Source organism: Canis lupus, chromosome 22, assembly GCF_048164855.1.
Source record: "Canis lupus baileyi chromosome 22, mCanLup2.hap1, whole genome shotgun sequence".
Classification (NCBI taxonomy): domain Eukaryota; kingdom Metazoa; phylum Chordata; class Mammalia; order Carnivora; family Canidae; genus Canis; species Canis lupus.
Window position 1 is genome coordinate 41,196,207 of NC_132859.1, and position 17,072 is coordinate 41,213,278.

The following is a 17,072-nucleotide window of genomic DNA, read 5'->3' on the forward strand; positions in this document are numbered from 1 at the left end:
TCTCTGCACCACAGCCTGACCTCTTGGCCTCCACACACTTACACACTGCACCCCATCTTTCTGGGACCTCTGCCTTAATCCCTCTCCCAAATTTTGCCCTCTTTCTCCTAATTGAATTAAGATAACAAAAAACAGGTAGAGCAGGCTTTAAACATCCATGCTCCTAAGGCCTAAATCCCAACCTCATCTGACTCAACACCCACTTTGGACAACAAATACTTCACATGCTCTCTTTGCTGTCCTGAAATACCATTTTAAAAAAAAAAGATATATTTATTTATTTATTTGACAGAGAAGGAGAGAGCACAAGCAGGAGAAGCAGCAGCAGGAGAGGGAGAAGTAGGCTCCCTGAGGAGCAGGACACAGGGCTCCATCCCAGGACCCTGGGATCATGACCTGAGCTGAAAGCAGATGCATAACTGACTGAGCCACCCAGGGGCCCCCTTTTTAAAAGATGTACTTATTTATTTATTTGATAGAGAGAGAGAGAAAGAGCCTGAAATGTCATTTATAACTCTTACAACACACCTATACACATAATATTTTTAAAATCAAAATTCTGTCACAAATATAACATATTGTAGATAGAAAGTGCCTTCCATAATATCAAAGTAATTTAGAATAAAATGATATGTATCTTAATATGTAAATGATCAGACACAGTTAATTAGAAGACTGGAAATTGTCAGATGTTCACACCTATTTAGAGTGAGTCAGTTTGGCCTTAATACAACTAACACAATTTGCAACTGAATATTACAAACATTTTTCTTTGCATTTCTGATTTGAAATAAAGGTTAAATAATATAGGGATTTGTCTATGGAAAACAGATTTGTGGGCCAGTGTAGGTATGTATAGGGAGCTCAAACACCACAAGTACCCTTGGGACTGGTGACATGATTTTTCAAAATGTGGCCATCTCCTGTTAAAAATCCCAAACATAACAAAAGGCAATCTTCCCCTGATTTAACAGTCCTCACATTCTTGGAAAGTTCAGTGAAAAAAAATATTTTTTTTATGTTGCATGAAGTAATCTCCTAGGCTTGCATAATTTTTAAAAATTATTTATTTATTTATTTATTTATTTATTTATTTATTTTTTATTAGAGAATGAGTGAGTGAGTGAGTGAGAGAGAGGACAAGCAGGGGGAGGGAGAGGGAGAAGCAGATTCTCCCTTGAGCAGGGAGCCCGATGAGGGGATGGATTCCAGGACCTCCGAATCATGACCTGAGCCAAAGACAGATGCTCAACGAACTTGAGCCACCCAGGCGCCTCCTAGGCTTGCATCATTATAGACAGGCTTTATTCACCTACTTGAATGTCCAGTGTATCATTCAACATGTGCTTGTCTCTCCAGGGGGTTGCCAGGCACCCAGCATCCTGGTTCCCCCTCCCCAATGCCATCAGGCATTGTGCTCCCTACTATTGTACTGACCCCCAAAAAAAATCCCCATACATTTCCAAAAGTCACCTAGAGGGCAGAACCAGCCACTGGTTGTGCCTCTTACTTTTGCCTCCTACACACATTGGAATTCAAATAGGACCATCGCTCAAAGTTTAAATCCCAGTCATTCAGTGAGGTCAGCTCTCTACATTCAGAGCTAATGCTCTTATGCCGTGGGCATGGCTGAGGAGCTGGCCAAGTAGCTGGAGCTGAAGAATTCATCAGCAAGAAGAGATAAATATGCTGTCCTTGACAGTTGGAAACAATTGCTATGGGTGGGGGGAACTTGGTAATACTTATCAAAATGTTAAATGTACATATCCTTTAATTCTGTAATTCTATAAATTCATGTCATCAGTAATTTTGTACATGTGCAGATTGATGTATATTCAAGAAGCTTCTGTTATAATTAGAAAATACTGGAAACTATTTACATTTTTATCAATAGGGAACTAGCTAGACAAATTATGGCACAGCCATATAAAAGGGATATTCTATAGATTTTGAGGTAGAATTATTCCAACAATACAGTGACTTCAATATATATTTTAAGTAAAAAAAGGTGAAGTATAGAACATTATGTAATATGTGCTTCTATCGGGACATTGTGTGTGTGTGAGAGAGAGAGAGAGAGGGAGAGAGGTGGAGAGACAGAGGGAGAGAGACACTTATTTGATGTACTTGTATGTGCATAGATTCTGGAAGAATTTACTAAAAACTAGAGGAACTCTGTCCCTAAGGAAGAGAAACTGAACGGAAATATGAGGTGAGGGGAAGACTTCATTTTTATTATATACTTTTTTCTACCTTTTCATTTGTGAATTATGTGCCTTTAATACATATTCAAACTATTTTAGTTTATTTTTAAAAACTAAGAGCTTTCCCAATAAGGTCATCCTGGAAAGGCTGTGGCCCTAAGAATTAACTCAGAGGAGGGGAAATTAACTCAGGTGGGCTATTAAGGTGGGCCGTGTCTCTGATGGGTGTTGAGACCACTAGAGGGATACATCCTTGTCCTCTGTCACACGGAGCCCCAGCTTTAGAGGAAAGCTGGATTGGCAGGATTACAAAGACTCCAGACTACTGGTCAAAGAACTTGAGTCTGTTCATTACCTTTTCCTGAGTATGGCCATAGAAGCTTCTTCTAAACCTCTACAAAGGAAAGTGAGCCAAGGGACAGGTCTGAGGACATAGGCAGCCAGTTTCCCCAGCAACTACCATTCATTTTGGCTTTTCAGTATTAGTTTGAAAAGCAAAGGCTTGTTCTGCATGGAGACTAATGGCTGGGAGCTCACCTCTCCCCATTCCTATTATCCATTCATGAGGTGATCTCCTGTTTCTGGCAGCTCTTATATCCCTGGCAAAAAGAAATGGTACTGAAAACAATTCCTGTGACAATTTGGGAGTCAGTGACCAAGCCCAGGGTCAGCCAATGGCTTGTCATTCACCAATAGACAGCTTGTATATCCAGTCCATTGAACTAAGAGTTGTTTACTCAGTAAATGTTTATTGATCACTTCTCATGCATCCAGCACAGAAGTCACAGTCCTGTCTTCTGGCAAATGAGATATTCATATAGATGAAGAGGTCAGTCAATAGATTTATTGAGCAACCGCTATGGACCAAGGACTGTTGTAGGAAATTAAGGTAAAGTATGGTAAGCTCTAATACTGAGTGTCAGCAAAGCATTAGAAGAGTAAATCTGCAGTGTCACTGCCCCACCTATCACCCCTCTGGCCCGACCTACATAGTGTGTGCAGGCTCAGCTTCCAAAACCAGCATCAGTAGCTGTCCCCGTAAGGCCTTCCCATGGGAGCTGGAAACCTCTCTGGCCCATATACCCAGTGGGCCACGAGCACTAGGAAATTAATGCGCCCCTTCTGGGAACCACCCTCAACCAGTGACTGGCTGGAGCTGTTGTATAAATACCCCAGCTCCCACTGGATAAGATAACTCTGAAGTGTGAGTTCTACACTTGCCTGGAGAGTTCCCCAGGAGGATTAACTACCACTCACAAGAGTCTTTTGACATTTATCATTGTGATGTCGCTGTTGCTCTTCTGACCCGTAGCCTGTTTTGCTCACCTGTTGGTGTTTGGGTTTGTGACCCTTGAATGAGAGGTCCCAGGTTTAGGGGATTCCCCAGATTTAAAGGATTTCAGTAACCTTACAGAAATGCCAGTGAAAGGATTTTTCCTCTTTTCCACGCAGGCATGTTGCAGTCTGCTATGGGCTAAATGTTTATGTCCTCCCAAAATTCATATGGATGCCCTAATCCCCACTGTGATGATATTAGGAGATTGGACCTTTGAAGGAAATTAGGTTTAGATGTAATCGTGAGGGCGAGGTCCTCATGCTGGAATTGGTGCCCTAACAAAGAACAAAATCATAGAGCTTGCTCTGTCTCTCTATCATGCGAGGATACGACAGGAAGAGAACCCAGAAAAAAACCTCTCACCAGGCCCCTGACCACGATGGCTCCCTGACCTGGGTCCTCTCAGCCTCCAGGCTATGAGAAATTAATGTGTTTTGTTTAAGCCACCCAGTCTATGGTATTTTGTTATAGCAGCCCAGCTAGTCCCCTTGGCTCCCTGGTAGCTATTCCAACCTCAGCCATCATCCTCTCTCTTCTCTACCTGAGAACTTTCTCTGGCCCTGTAGGAGCAGGGAAGCCGATTTAGAAGTGAAGAGGAAGCCGTCATCCCTGGAGCAGCCCTCAACCAATGGGGCACCAGAGCCGGTGGGTAAATCCCCCAGGCTCTCCTCCCAGCCTCAGGTGGGCTGGTTTTGAGGCATGTTCCATGAGGTATCTCACAGAGACCCCAGTGGGACTGCCCCCACAGCAGGAACCCACTCATCAACATGCACTTGATTGTCCTCTCTCTCCCCTGTCCCCTCACCCTGCTTCCTTAAGATCACTGCCAAATAAATTTCCTGCTCCCAGGTGCCTGTCTGAGCCCTACTTTTGTGAGCACTAAAACTAAGACAAGACATTCTAATGGAGCTCATCATTAAGGAAAGGAAGCACTGTCCCCAATGACCACAGCTACTTCTTGCTTTTCAATCAAATCATTCTGGGTGATAGCAGAAACACTGGCTCTGGGGGCCTTTGAAAGTTTCCAGAACAATTAATGGCATTTCTACCATATGTACCAGGGGAAAACACTTAAGACCCAAAAAGAAGCCTTCAAACCAATGTATTTTGAATCAGAGCCAACAATCTCCTGACCTCCTTTAAAGAGGAATTACTAGTAACAAGTTTAAATTCTGTGAATAATAAATTAGGAGGCTCTAGTACATCCCTGGAAATTCCACTCAATCTTCTGCAAGTGAAGAATGGACATATGTCTTTGAGATACCTCCCAGGACTAAAAATCCTAATTGCAACAATTCCCTCTCACCACTACTCCCTTTCAAATGCCACATCTGGATATGGTCATGATGCTTTCAGCCCCCTGCATGGCATGAAGGACCTTCCACATGGGCAGTTCGGGGCCTCAGCTGGTGAGCCTCGCTCAGCGGTAAGGAGGTGAGGCGTTGGCAGGTGGGAGACAGAGAGGGCACTATCTGTTTTTTTCCTTTTCCTGAGACAAGAGGATGGGCTTAGGGTGAAACTTAATTACCATCTCACACTTGGTAAAATACAACCACAACCTCCAAACAAGGAAAACTCTCATTACAACCCCCTTTGTGTTCATTTGTACTGAAAAGCAAAACCATTTCTCCTTCACATACCTAGTGAGGTCTACGTATCAAAGAGCCTGAACAGAGGGACGTCAAGCAGGGGTTTGTATATGTTCCTGCAAGTCTTCTGCCCATACCCTCTACTTGATCTACTTCTCTCAGAATCATTTGTGCCCATCGATGACCTATTGCATATACAAGTATTTTTCTTGTTTATTATCTGTCTCCTCCACTAGAATGGAAGCACCACAAACAGAGGGATTTGTCTGTATTGTTCCCCGTTGTATCTCAACAATGCCTAATGGACAGTTGATTTTTTAAGTAGGATTATCTTGAAATTAGAGAAAACTTTGGGGACAAGTGGTTTGAGAGATGACCCCAGATACAAGAAGTGAGGAAATGAGAGGAGTAAGGCAGGGGAGGAGGAAAAGTCAACTGGGGGCACCTTGGTGGGTCAGTAGGTTAAGCATCTGTCTTCGGCTCAGGTCATGATCCCAGGGTCCTGGTTGAGCCACGTATCAGGCTCCCTGCTCAGTGGGGTGTCTGCTTCTCCCTCTCCCTCTTCCTCTGCTCCTCCTGCCCCCCACCTCGTGCTCTCTCTCTCTGTGTCTCTTAAATAATAAGTAAATAAAATCTTTAAAAAAGAAAATTCAGCTAAAGGGAGGCTATTGCTAGAGGCAAAGGAACTTTAAGAAGATTCCAGAAGCTTCTGGGAATGGTCCACACAGAGGACAGGAAATGGGCTCCTATCCCCCACTGATTGAGGGTTGTCCTCTGGGATGTTAAGACCCATGTACTTCCAGACTAAACCTCTTCTGGGTTTGAGTTTTGAGGCAGAGAACTGCAAAGGGGTGCTTTAAAAGCTTGAGATGGGAACACTGTCTGAATGCTCAAAATTACCCAGTCCAAATCCAGCTAGGGGTACCTGGGTGGCTCAGTCAGTTAAGCATCTGCCTTTGGCTCACGTCATGATCTCAGGGTCCTGGGATTGAACCCTGCATCAGGCTCTCCCCGCTCCCCCAACAGCCAGAGCCAGAGGTGGGACATTAGCTGTAGTGAAGGCACCAAAAGCATCTACCTTAAGGGGCATTAAGCAAGTACCTTTAGTGAATAAATGGATTCTCCTTAATGCAGATAAACACATGCATTAACTGGAAAAGTGGGGGCCCAGGCACATCTTGCTTTAGAAGTGGTCAGAGTTATTAGTACCCTCTGATCCATTAAGAAGGAAGACTTATTAGTATGGCCATGGAGTTCAGACCCCTTTTAACTTTTTATTTTCCCAGAGAATCTTCTATAATATATCCCTGCTCAGAATTCAATTCCTAGAGGTGAAGTGACTACAACTTTATAGCAAGTTATAAAGGTCCACTGCATAAGCCCTTCTTCCAGCTTCTGATAATCCTTGTCACTTTTGGCTTCTTCTTAAGGCATTTTTACCCTGGTGTCTTGACCACTCCTTCAGACACCTTACTCTGGTGTCTCAGCTCCCTCTTCTCCACTCACCGTCTTGCTCTCGATGTGCCTAGAGGTGTCCACTTATTCACCTGCCCTCCTAGGCACCCGCTAGGCTGGCAGTCACCCTCCACCCAAAGACTCTGGTCCACACTTCCAGTGCCTCTATGTCCTGAGCTTAGGGCTCATTCTCAACCTGTTCCTGGGACATCCACACACAAGCAATGAGTTCAATCTTATATTAGATTACCTACCTCAACCCCATACCCGGCCCTCACACCTGACCTCCTGGTCTTGGGTAACACTCCACCTACCCACTTGTCTCACAACACAGAGCCCCAGTGTCAGCCTCAGTCACCTGGTTTCATTGCCTCTACAAGCTTCTCTGACATCAAGAGGTTAACAGTGGCTGTCCCGGGAAAATGGAATTTTTCCTCTTTTTTCTACTTTTACTGACTTTCTGAATTACCTCTAATGAACACATTGCTTTGATAATGTTTAATATGTTTCATAATAACTAATAGGCTTCATAATCCATTGTAAACCAAAATATAAATCTATCTTTATCCCATCTGGCCCTCCTAATAGATCCAGACTTACAGCTTCTCCCCACTTGGAATGCTTCTCACATTACAACCAGACTCATCTTTCTAAAATCAGGGTCTCCTTCCTCTGCTCCCCCTCAACAAAACATTTCTCTAGGGGACACCTGGGTGGCTCTGTCAGTTGAGCGACTGTATCTTGATTTTGGCTCAGGTCTTGATCTTAGGGTCCTGGGATGGAGCCCCCTGCTGAGCATGGAGCCTGCTTGAGGATTTCTCTCTCTCTCTCCTTCTTCCTCTGCCCCTCCCCCCCACCCTAAAGCACTCACTTGTGGCCCCCCCTCAAATAAATAAATAAATAAATATTTTTAAAAAACCCAAAAAATACTTCTCTGGGATCATCTCCCAACTCCTGCACCCCGATAGTCCCCCAAATACATCAGAATCACTAGAGGGTTGTCTGTTTACTTTTTTTTCTGCTCCCCCATCATATTGTCATCATTGTTCATGCTGCATCCCCAATGCCTGGCACAAAGCAACTGTTCAATAAATATTAATTATTAATTAAGTGGATGGAAGGAAGGGTGTTAAGTCACTGGCTTACCACAAGGAAATTCTATAGCAGTGGTTCTTAAAGTGCGTTCAGGGGCTCACCAGCAGGCGCATCATTGGGGAACTTGTTAGAACGGGAGATTCTTGGGCCCCACCTCAGAATCAGAGACTCGGGATATCTGAACAAGCCTTTTAGGTGATTCTGTTTTGTAGCAAGTTTATGTTCCCAGAAATACCTTGGCCACAGTCACAAATAAAACTAGTTCCTGCAACTGAACTACACACCCCTTAGCAGCCTTGTGGAAAAACCACTGGAAAACATCTTACTTGCTGCTGTTTCAAAAATGTTGCCTGTAGGTTGCAGAAATACAGCAGCCTCTAGAGTTTAGAAAAGGGGATGCAACCAGAAGTGTCTCCCCACCAAGCTCTCCCAGCCACCCCCACCCTGACCTCCATGCCCCCATGCTAGAGTCCTCACAGTCCTGCCCATGTAGGGAACCCTACAGCTGAGTACAGGTGCCAGTTTTGAAAAAGGCACTTCCAAGTCCTTCTTGAGGGAAAGGAGGAGAGGAATGAAGGGCTCCGGGGCTGGACAAGGGACAGATGTGACCCCGAGGTCTCGGGCTGGGAAGATTCTTTTTTTTTTAAAAAAAAAGATCTTATTTGTTTATTCATGAGAGACACAGAGAGAGGCAGAGACACAGCCAAGGGAGAAGCAGGCTCCCTGCGGGGACCCGATGCGGGACTCCATCCCCCGCCCGCGGATCGCACCCTGGGCCGAAGCAGCCGCTCACCACTGAGCCACCCAGGCGCCCCCCGGGAGGACTCTGCCGCACGGCCAGGGCAGTCCCGGCTGGCGCAGCTCTTCGAGCCTCGGTTTGCCATCTGTGAAATGGGGTTGGCAGTGCCTTTCGCCCAGACGGGTTGGCCGAGATGGTTTGGCCGCCAGGGCGCCCCGGCTCGGGTGGCCTCGCTCGGCAGCCCGGGGCGCGACGGCACCGGGAAGGACGCGGGGGGCCCGCGGGGTGTGAGTGCTCGGCGGCCGGGGAGAGGGGATGGGGTGCGGCGCAGGGCTCTTCGGGGCACTCTGGCGCCACTGGTCGGCGACCGGGGGCTAATTCGACCGCGACCCGGAGGCAAACGGCCCTTTCCCAAGCTCCGAGCGAAGTCCCGAGGTGTCACCGTCGCTCCACAGCTGCATGAACAGAGCCCCGGGACCCCAAGGGCCCGCCGAGGCCAAGGCCCTTTCACTGACCCGGGAACACCTGCCCTCGGAATCCTGGGGAACCTCCAGGGCTTCTCACCGGGCCGAGAAGAAAGTGAGGACCTCCCCCCCCCCCCCAAGAAGCCCACTCAGTGATCCAAAAAAACAAAACACCAAAAAAGACAAAAAAAAAAAAAAAAAAAACCCACAACATGCCCAGAGCAGCCTGAGCTGCTCCAGGCGGGGCGCAACCCCCCTCGCCCCCCCCCACCCCCACCCCCACCCCCAGCTCCGAATTACACTTTGCAGACACCCAGCCCGGTCCAGTTCCCCAGCCCGCCCCCGGCCTCCTCGGGGCGCCTCCGGTCCCCAGGGCCGACCTAACTGGGCAGCTCCTCCATCCCGACACCTAGGCGTCCCGTCCTGGAGCAGGAAAGGGCGAGGGGGCGGGACGGAACCGGGACGCGCAGCCCCCCGGCCGGAGAGGCGGGCTGGACCCCGGGGCGGGGCGGGTCTCCGCGGGCCACCGCCCCTCCGCTCCCCGAGCCCCGCCGCCGCTCGGCGCCCCAGCGGCCGCCCCCTGAGCGCCTGCTGCCGCGGGGCTGCGTCACGTGGCCGGCGGCGCCGGGAGGGCCTATTTAAGGGGCGGCCGCCGGCCCACCTGCACCTGGCTCGGCTCCCCCGCCGCTCCCGGGCTGCGCCACCGCCGACCGCCGCGTCTACGCTCCTAGCCCACGAGGTAGGTCCCCGGCCCTCGAGGTGGTGTGAGAATGCGGTCCGCGGTCTTGTGCCCCTTCACCGCATTTCCCTGTTTTCTGCATCTTCTTCCCGACAGACAGCTCGGAAGACCTGTCTCGGAGTCAGAACAGCAGAGGGGGCTGGGCGGGCAGAGCGGCGGGGGGACTTCCGAGCCGGCTTCGTCCCCGTCCCCGTGCCCGTCCCCGTGCCCGTCCCCTGCCCCGTCCCTGTGCCCGTCCCCGTGCCCGTCCCCGTGCCCTGCCCGTGCCCTGCCCCGTCCCCGTCCCCGTGCCCGTCCCCGTGCCCGTCCCCGTGCCCTGCCCCGTCTCCGTCCCCGTGCCCTGCCCGTGCCGCGCCGGGATAGCTATTTGCTAGGATTAGCCCGCGCCCAGGGCTTTGCTGGATGTTACACGGAGGTGCGGTGCACCCGGCCGTCTCCTCAAATAGACTCCCAAGGGGCTTTAAGATTTAAATTCACTTTCTAAATATTGCAGGAAATTTCAAGGCTTTGGGGATAGAAAAGTGCGGGTGTCGTATCTGCTCGTGGATCTCGAAGGCGACGGCGCTTTGCCAACGACGGAAGACCAAGCGCTTATTTCTGATTCTAAAAAGCCCTTTGGGTTTTGCATCGTAGTTTGTTGCCGGTTCCCGTGTGCACCTTAAAGAAACTTCAGAAACACGGCTTTAATTTCTTGCTCCTGCATTTTAAGCTGCGCTCCTCCCTTCTTCACCCTTTATTTTCCCCCACCGAGAGCTTCTTGGCTCCCGGGGGTCTGGTTTCTCCCAGCTTTAACTCTTGCTTTTCCAGTTACAAGACGGGCGCTCTAACAACACTTTCTGAAACTCAAGGAAAACAGAAGACGTTTCTTCTGCCAGCCCAGGCGGAAGGCTGGGTCCCCGGGACTCCACGGGGTGTGGCCGCCGCGTGCCCCCGCGGCGCCTGGCGAGCCCCTGCCTTGCACCGGCGGGCGCGGCCGGAGCCCCGCGCGCCTGCACTGAGCCCCCGGTGCCTCCGCCAGAGCCCGCGAGGCCCCCGCCTTGTCGTTCACGTCCCCTGTCCCATTGCTGTCCCGCAGCCATGAACGGCGGCGTGTGCCTGTGCGTGCTGCTGGCGGTACTGGCGGCGGGCGCCCTGGCGCAGCCCGTCCCGGCCGACCCGGCGGGCCCGGGGGCGCAGCGGGAGGACGAGGCGCCCCGGAGGCAGCTGAGGGCAGTGCAGAAGGTGGACGGCGAGCCCCGCGCGCACCTGGGCGCCCTGCTGGCCAGGTACATCCAGCAGGCCCGGAAAGGTACGGATGCTCATTCGCCTACGGGGTCCTTATTCCTCTGACCCCGCCTGCGGCTCCCCATCCTGACCCTGTTCCCCAGCGTCCTGCTGATGGAGGTGGGTAGCCCCTGGGAAGGAAACAGGCGGTGCCTTAAGCCGAAAGGTTTCTTCACTTTCGCCCTCTCCCCCCCTCCCCCGCCCCCCCCATTGCACTGCGCTGGACAGTACGGTTTTCTGGCCTCCTTTGTAGAAAACTGAGAGCGAATGCGGTGGATTCAATTAATTAAGGAAAACCTTTTTAAAAGAGCTTTCTTGAACTAGTGTTGGCCCGTGTTGCTGCTTAAGTTCAACGCTGTATTATGAAGATATTAAAAGGTAATTATGAAGCAAATTACTGACTCTAAAAGACTTTGCAGATCTACCAAATACCCAATACTGGAAATGCAGAGGAACCGGGAGCCACCCAGGTGTGACACTTGGAAACCCCCTAGCAGGAAGGCATTGATGCTGAGAAAGCTCTTGCGTCCTGACAACAGTGGAAAAAACAGTGACGATGTGTCAGTTTTCACCAAAGAATGTAACAGGAGGAAAGAATCAGTAGCAGTTTTGAGTTCTCCTTGGCAGTGATTTAAAATGATTACTCAAGAGACCTGTTTGTTTTTATTTTGCTGTTAGAGAGGTGGTCCCAATTGCAGCAGGACTGTGCAAGCCAGGTTTCTCAGCATTGATGTCTGTCTGCAGGATTATGGTGATTTGGTGGCTCACTAGCAGGGTGACATACTGACAGCCCTGTCCCTTTCCTGGGCCTGTCTCGTCTGTAAAGCACAGAGAAAGCTAGAGTTCCCTAGGTCCCTTCTAGCATTCTGTGTGATTCCGAGGGAGGCTCATTTGTCTGTAGGCTCCTTAGGAATCATGATTGGGACTGAAACAGTTTTTTTTTTTTTTTTTTTTTCAACCAACTTGATCCGCTGTGACATGGATGGCTGTGGGGTGGTGTGCTAAACTAGACCAATGCAGCCAGCCAATAAACCACAGAAAATGCTATTGGGAAGGGTACAGGGTGGACCCCTTTCCCATGAGGCTTTCTGACCGTCCCATGTGCCAGGGAGGCTTTCCTTGACTAAACAAGGAAAAAATGATGGGCTTGGCTTTCCAGAGTCTCTGATGGTTTCATATGAAGGTAAGATCAAAAGTTTTTCGACGAGGGGAATTCAGAAGGAGAAAAAAAAAAAAAAAAGATGATTTAAGATGATTTGTTATATTTTGTCCGCTCTTTGGGAAATTGTCCCAGCTACCATCTTCTGTTTTGCTTTCTAACTAAAATTAAATTAAGAGATGTTGGAAATATTAGTCAGATGACAGAGAAAGTCTGAAAACTTCTTGAATTCCTATTGATTATCTGTCTCAAAATAATTTAATATCTGTCCTTGGATGTCAGTTGAACTTCAGCCAGACCAGTCCGAAATATCATAGGTTTTTCACTGAGCTGTCATCTGGAACCCCCTCCCCATCATCAGGAAAGAGCCACGAGAAACAGGTCTGAGAAACAAGCCAGTTGCCAAACTACTTCCCCAGAACTGACACTTGGCAGTGGCTTTATACTACAAATCTTAGCTGGAAGTTTGTCCCTAGCATCTCTGCTCAGCCACTTTCTCCCTTTGCCTTTAGAATGCTGTACCACACAAGCCCATGCGGGAATGGCAGCCCCTCGGGACTTTAGCTGCCAACACCCACAACCGGCACGAGGCAGAAAATAATCCTACTCGCCTATTTAACAAATATGAACCAGGAAGAAATATTTATACCTATCCTTGAATATTTTACACATTTTGAGATCATACTGGATATGTACTCAACTACAGTACTTATGCTTACAGATTCTAAACACGATAATGTACTCTTCGAGGAGTGCTCAAGAGTTTATTGTTAGAAATTAATTGTCTGCAGAGCTTTCAGTGATTGAGAAGCGATTCTATTGGGGGCAGGGGACATCTAGCATACACCTGCCCCATGCCCAACAAAGCTCTAATGCTACATCTGTAACATCTGTACTGTCTGTTACTCCTCGCTGAAGCCCTGGTTAGTAAGTTCCATTAGGCTCTGGGAGAATATATAACCTACATGACTTTGCACACCTGACACTCTGTTCAAGCCCTGCCCTCCCCAGCGGGTCTGGAACCCAGTCATCTTCCCAGCTGTACTGCCCATTCGGGGGGTTTTAAAGTTTAAAGGAGGCAGGACCTTCAATTCAATTCTGTAAACCAGGTGTAGTTCCTACTTTGTGTCACACTGGAGAAGCGAGTGAGGACCCAGGTAAATGCACACACTGTGAGCACAGAACTGTGTGTGGAATGGAGGGATTGAGGTGTGAAACCAGCACAGCTACCAGGGCTGAATGTGATTCCTGCACCACCCCCCTCCCCCACCCAAGCCCAACAAACCTAGGCTGCTTATGCACCTCGAAGCTGCCGCTTTGCCTTCATTAACTGGAACTTGGGGCTATGCCCAGCCCTTCATGGTGGCATTCATCATCACCAGGCAGAAGAATGGGCTACATTTCTATAACTGGGTACAAATAACTGGATATGCAAGGTTTTTTTGAATGCAAAGACTAGTATTTCACCTGAAAAATGTTGAACAATGAAACAGCCAGGTCTGTTTTCCTTTTGCATAGCTGGAGATACCTGCAAAGAGGCAGGAATGTCTGGATTGACTTTTGATCCCAAGGCTGGGAAGGGATTGAGGTGGGGATGTCAGGAGAAGAATGGGTGGGGACATTACTCTGTATAATTGTTTCTGGTTTTTAATTTAGCTAGCTTCACTTGGTTATCCAATAAGACAGAGAAACTGCTCCTGCAAGGTCATTTATCAATAAATAAGTCATAGTCTGACTCCTTGCAGCCTGTGGGCAGGAGCTGGCAAGGGCAGTCTCATATAGGAGGGTTCGATGCCAGCATCCAGAGCAGTGGGGTCACAGGGGCCCTCATACGATAGGAACCATGGAGCAGTCCTCCATCACTCTGCTCTTAAAGTCCCCTGGGCTTTCCCCCTTTGAGGTCCCTGAGGGACATTTCTTGCCTCTTAGCTTGCACAAAAGAAGGCATTATACTGATTTCACATCCAGAAGGTCACTGTCTGTGATCTGTGGGCTAGGACTGTGTCATATGTCTCCAAAGAAACTGCTTCTTCATGTCCCTGTTCGCTCAATGTGAATTACACGTGAGAATCATCCTGTTCCTGACGACTTAACTCCTGAAGGTCCATTTTTCATTCAGTTATTGCATTTTGGTCAAAAGGGATGAATTAACCTCCTTATTACCTCTCTGCCCACTCTTCTTTGAATGCCACTGACGTAAGATTTTAATCTGACAGTGTGTCTTACTCTCATTATCATTTTGAAAAAGAAGGTAGTTTCAAATTAATTTGTACACAGTATTTGTCTAGCAGTGGAACTTGACTCTATTTTTTAAACCATTCTAACATCAAAATATTGTAACTAAAAAAAAAACCAAAATATTGTAACTGCGTCACCTTAACAATAGTCAGGTATGCTCGGGATATCAAGGGGCAAATTCCAGAAATGGGTAAGTACCAAGGAAACCCTTGCTTGGCATCTACTGAGGGCCAGCTACCACGGTGGAAACACCCCAAGGAGTAGGAAAACTAAGGCATATCTAAGCTGTGGAAGGCCACAAATCTGTGGATTCACTTAAATCCTTATAGATTGGAAGCCATACCCATGGCTAGTAAATACTACTCTCTCTAGTGACACAGACTTGGGTCCTTCTCTTAGATTTTGGTCTAGTAATCCATCCCACTGTTGGACAGCTCTTTGATACCTTTAAGGAGGAGCTTTTGTATTGTCTGGCTTTTCCCATTGTTCTCCTTTACAGATTGAAATAGTGATGCTCTTAGATGTAATGGCCCTGCTTCCTTTGCCCCTGCCCCTTGTAGCTCCTTCTGGCCGAATGTCCGTCATTAAGAACCTGCAGAACCTGGACCCCAGTCACAGGATAAGCGACCGGGACTACATGGGCTGGATGGATTTTGGCCGGCGTAGTGCTGAGGAGTATGAATACCCCTCCTAAGGGACCCTGCCTTTGTCGGCACACCAGGAAGCAACCGCCTGGCTCAGAAGAGGCAGAAAAAGAAAACAATCACACTCATAAGTCATTGTCTCTGAAGTTTGACATTTTCATTATCTATTTATTAAGTTTTCAATGTGAAAAATGTCTGTAAGATTGTCCAGTGCAACCTCACACCTCACCAGAATTGTACAAATGGAAAGCAAAACATTTTCCTCGTCTGTGATGCGTGGTCCTAAAGTGTTGCTATGCTATTAAAATAATTTCATTCTGCTCCCTAGTCCGCTGTGTCTATCGAGCGCAAAGGGTTCCATATAATCCACAGGACCTTCAAGGAGGAAAGCCTGAGATAATACCCAAGGACAAACCCCTGGCATAGATGGTCCCAGAAAGGGCTCGAGAGATGAGGGTTGGACATGAGGTTAACTTCTCTACTGCCAGGCAAAATGGCCAGTAAAAGGACCTTCTGGGTCAGTTCCATGGCCCAGCTCTGGCCACCCTGGGTGTGGGGCCCCTGCTGGGCTTCACTGCAAAAAGAAAACATGCCCTGCTTGCACTGAGCACTCATTTGTCTGGGTAAAGACCAGAGATGCAGCTTGGGTTGGAGCCTCCCACCTGCCCATCCCTGTAGGATGTAGTAACCCCATCCCTCACCAGGACTTCTTTGGGATTCTCTTGGCCTTTAAACAAATTATGGGGCAAATGCTAGTCAGTGCTTTCACATCCCTTGGATCTCTCCATGGCCCTGTGGCACCGAGGTTATTGTCCTTTTACAGATGAGGAAACAGGTCCCAAGAGGTAAAAGTGACTGGCCCACAGTTCCCCAGCTAATGAGATTCACAGACTTGATCGCTCCCAGTAGCATGACCTCCATCACCCGAGCCCTTCCAGACTCTGGAGTACATGTGAATCACCAGGGAATCTTATAACTCACACATTCTGACTCAACAAGTCTGGCCTTGGGCCTGAGCAAGCTCCCAGGTGAAACCAGTGTGGTGGGTCCTGGACCACACTCGGGGTGGCAGTGGTCTAGGGAGGAGCCTGTGATTACAATCCCCTGGGTCTAACCATATTTCAGAGACATATTTCATAGCATGTTGGGTGATTCTAGTAGCTACCTGAAGCAGAAACTCTCCTTTCTTGGGCCAATCCCTCCATTGGGTCTCTGTAGGGGTCCAGAAAAGAAATTATTTCAAGGGGACACCCAGAGATAATCTGACACCAGCTACGCAAGGTACAGTCCTTCTATGCCTCTTAGCCAAGGCTTCCAGGAACCTCAGGTTCCTATACGGCAAAGGCCCCATGTGGCCTGATGCAGCAGGGCATGCAGCCCCAAAGGAAAAGACATTGGAAAGAATGCTGGCGAATCTATAACTGGTCCCAGATGGTTCGTTCTCAGTCCAGGGCTACCCTGCAGGCACATAGTGCCATCTCCCTTGGTGGTAGAAAAATGACACCAGTCCTCTTTCTCTGAGGACTTTGCAATTCTTTTACTTGAAGTTAGCATTCAGTGCAAAACTTAGACTCTGAATAGACAACACATTATATTGTTCCTTTGTGAGGTCATTTCCTCATTCAGTCCCTACAATATGGCCTCTGCTTTGTATCTCAGGGGTCCAAGCCCTGGCCAAATACTCAGATGCATATGTTTTTAGTGCAGAACACACACATCTCACAAAAAAACAAAACAAACAAAAAAAACCCCTTTTTTTCCAGGTAGGTAAGGGTAATTGGGTATAGATGATGACCTGTGTGTGTTGTGTGTGTGTGTGTGTGTGTGTGTGTGTGTGTGTGTGTGTTGGGGTGAAGGCTGGTGAAAGACTTAGAATTTAATATTAAGTTAGCAGTGGGGACTGGGTGAGAGAGGTCTGATCTGAATTAATAATTTATAAGTCATCGGAGAAGTAGATGGTAAAGTATCATTTTCAGAAATAAAGATGGGAATCATACAAATATAAATGAACATATATCAAAGATGTTATTTTACTCATTAATAAAGGACCAGTAAGATGTCCTATCATTTCAAAGGAGAATCTAAAGGACAGACACATAGAGGCAGTCAAGAATGCTGAAATGATGGGGCACCTGGTTGGCTCACTG

The 17,072-nt window shown here is 48.2% G+C and overlaps 1 protein-coding gene and 1 long non-coding RNA gene across 2 annotated transcripts in view; one reads left to right on the top strand and one right to left on the bottom strand.

Moving 5' to 3' along the window:
* LOC140614201 (uncharacterized) overlaps nucleotides 1-9,831 on the bottom strand; it is a 72,594-nt gene extending 62,763 nt beyond the window's left edge. The window contains exon 1 of the long non-coding RNA XR_012015106.1: nucleotides 9,544-9,831. This is a non-coding gene — a long non-coding RNA (uncharacterized lncRNA). The remainder of the gene's footprint in view (nucleotides 1-9,543) is intronic.
* Nucleotides 9,466-15,245, top strand: CCK (cholecystokinin). The gene is made up of 3 exons (XM_072793204.1): nucleotides 9,466-9,621; nucleotides 10,697-10,909; nucleotides 14,842-15,245. Exons 2-3 carry the CDS (start codon nucleotides 10,699-10,701, stop codon nucleotides 14,973-14,975), a joined length of 345 nt encoding a protein of 114 aa, XP_072649305.1. The 5' UTR covers nucleotides 9,466-9,621; nucleotides 10,697-10,698; the 3' UTR covers nucleotides 14,976-15,245.
* The last annotated feature ends 1,827 nt before the right edge of the window (nucleotides 15,246-17,072 follow it).

What these genes read in the sequence shown, in the direction of transcription:
- CCK (XM_072793204.1), top strand. Translation starts at nt 10,699, where the DNA reads ATGAACGGCGGCGTGTGCCTGTGCGTGCTGCTGGCGGTACTGGCGGCG. An exon ending in CATCCAGCAGGCCCGGAAAG is followed by an intron (nt 10,910 to 14,841) that starts GTACGGATGCTC and finishes TGCCCCTTGTAG; the next exon opens with CTCCTTCTGGCCGAATGTCC.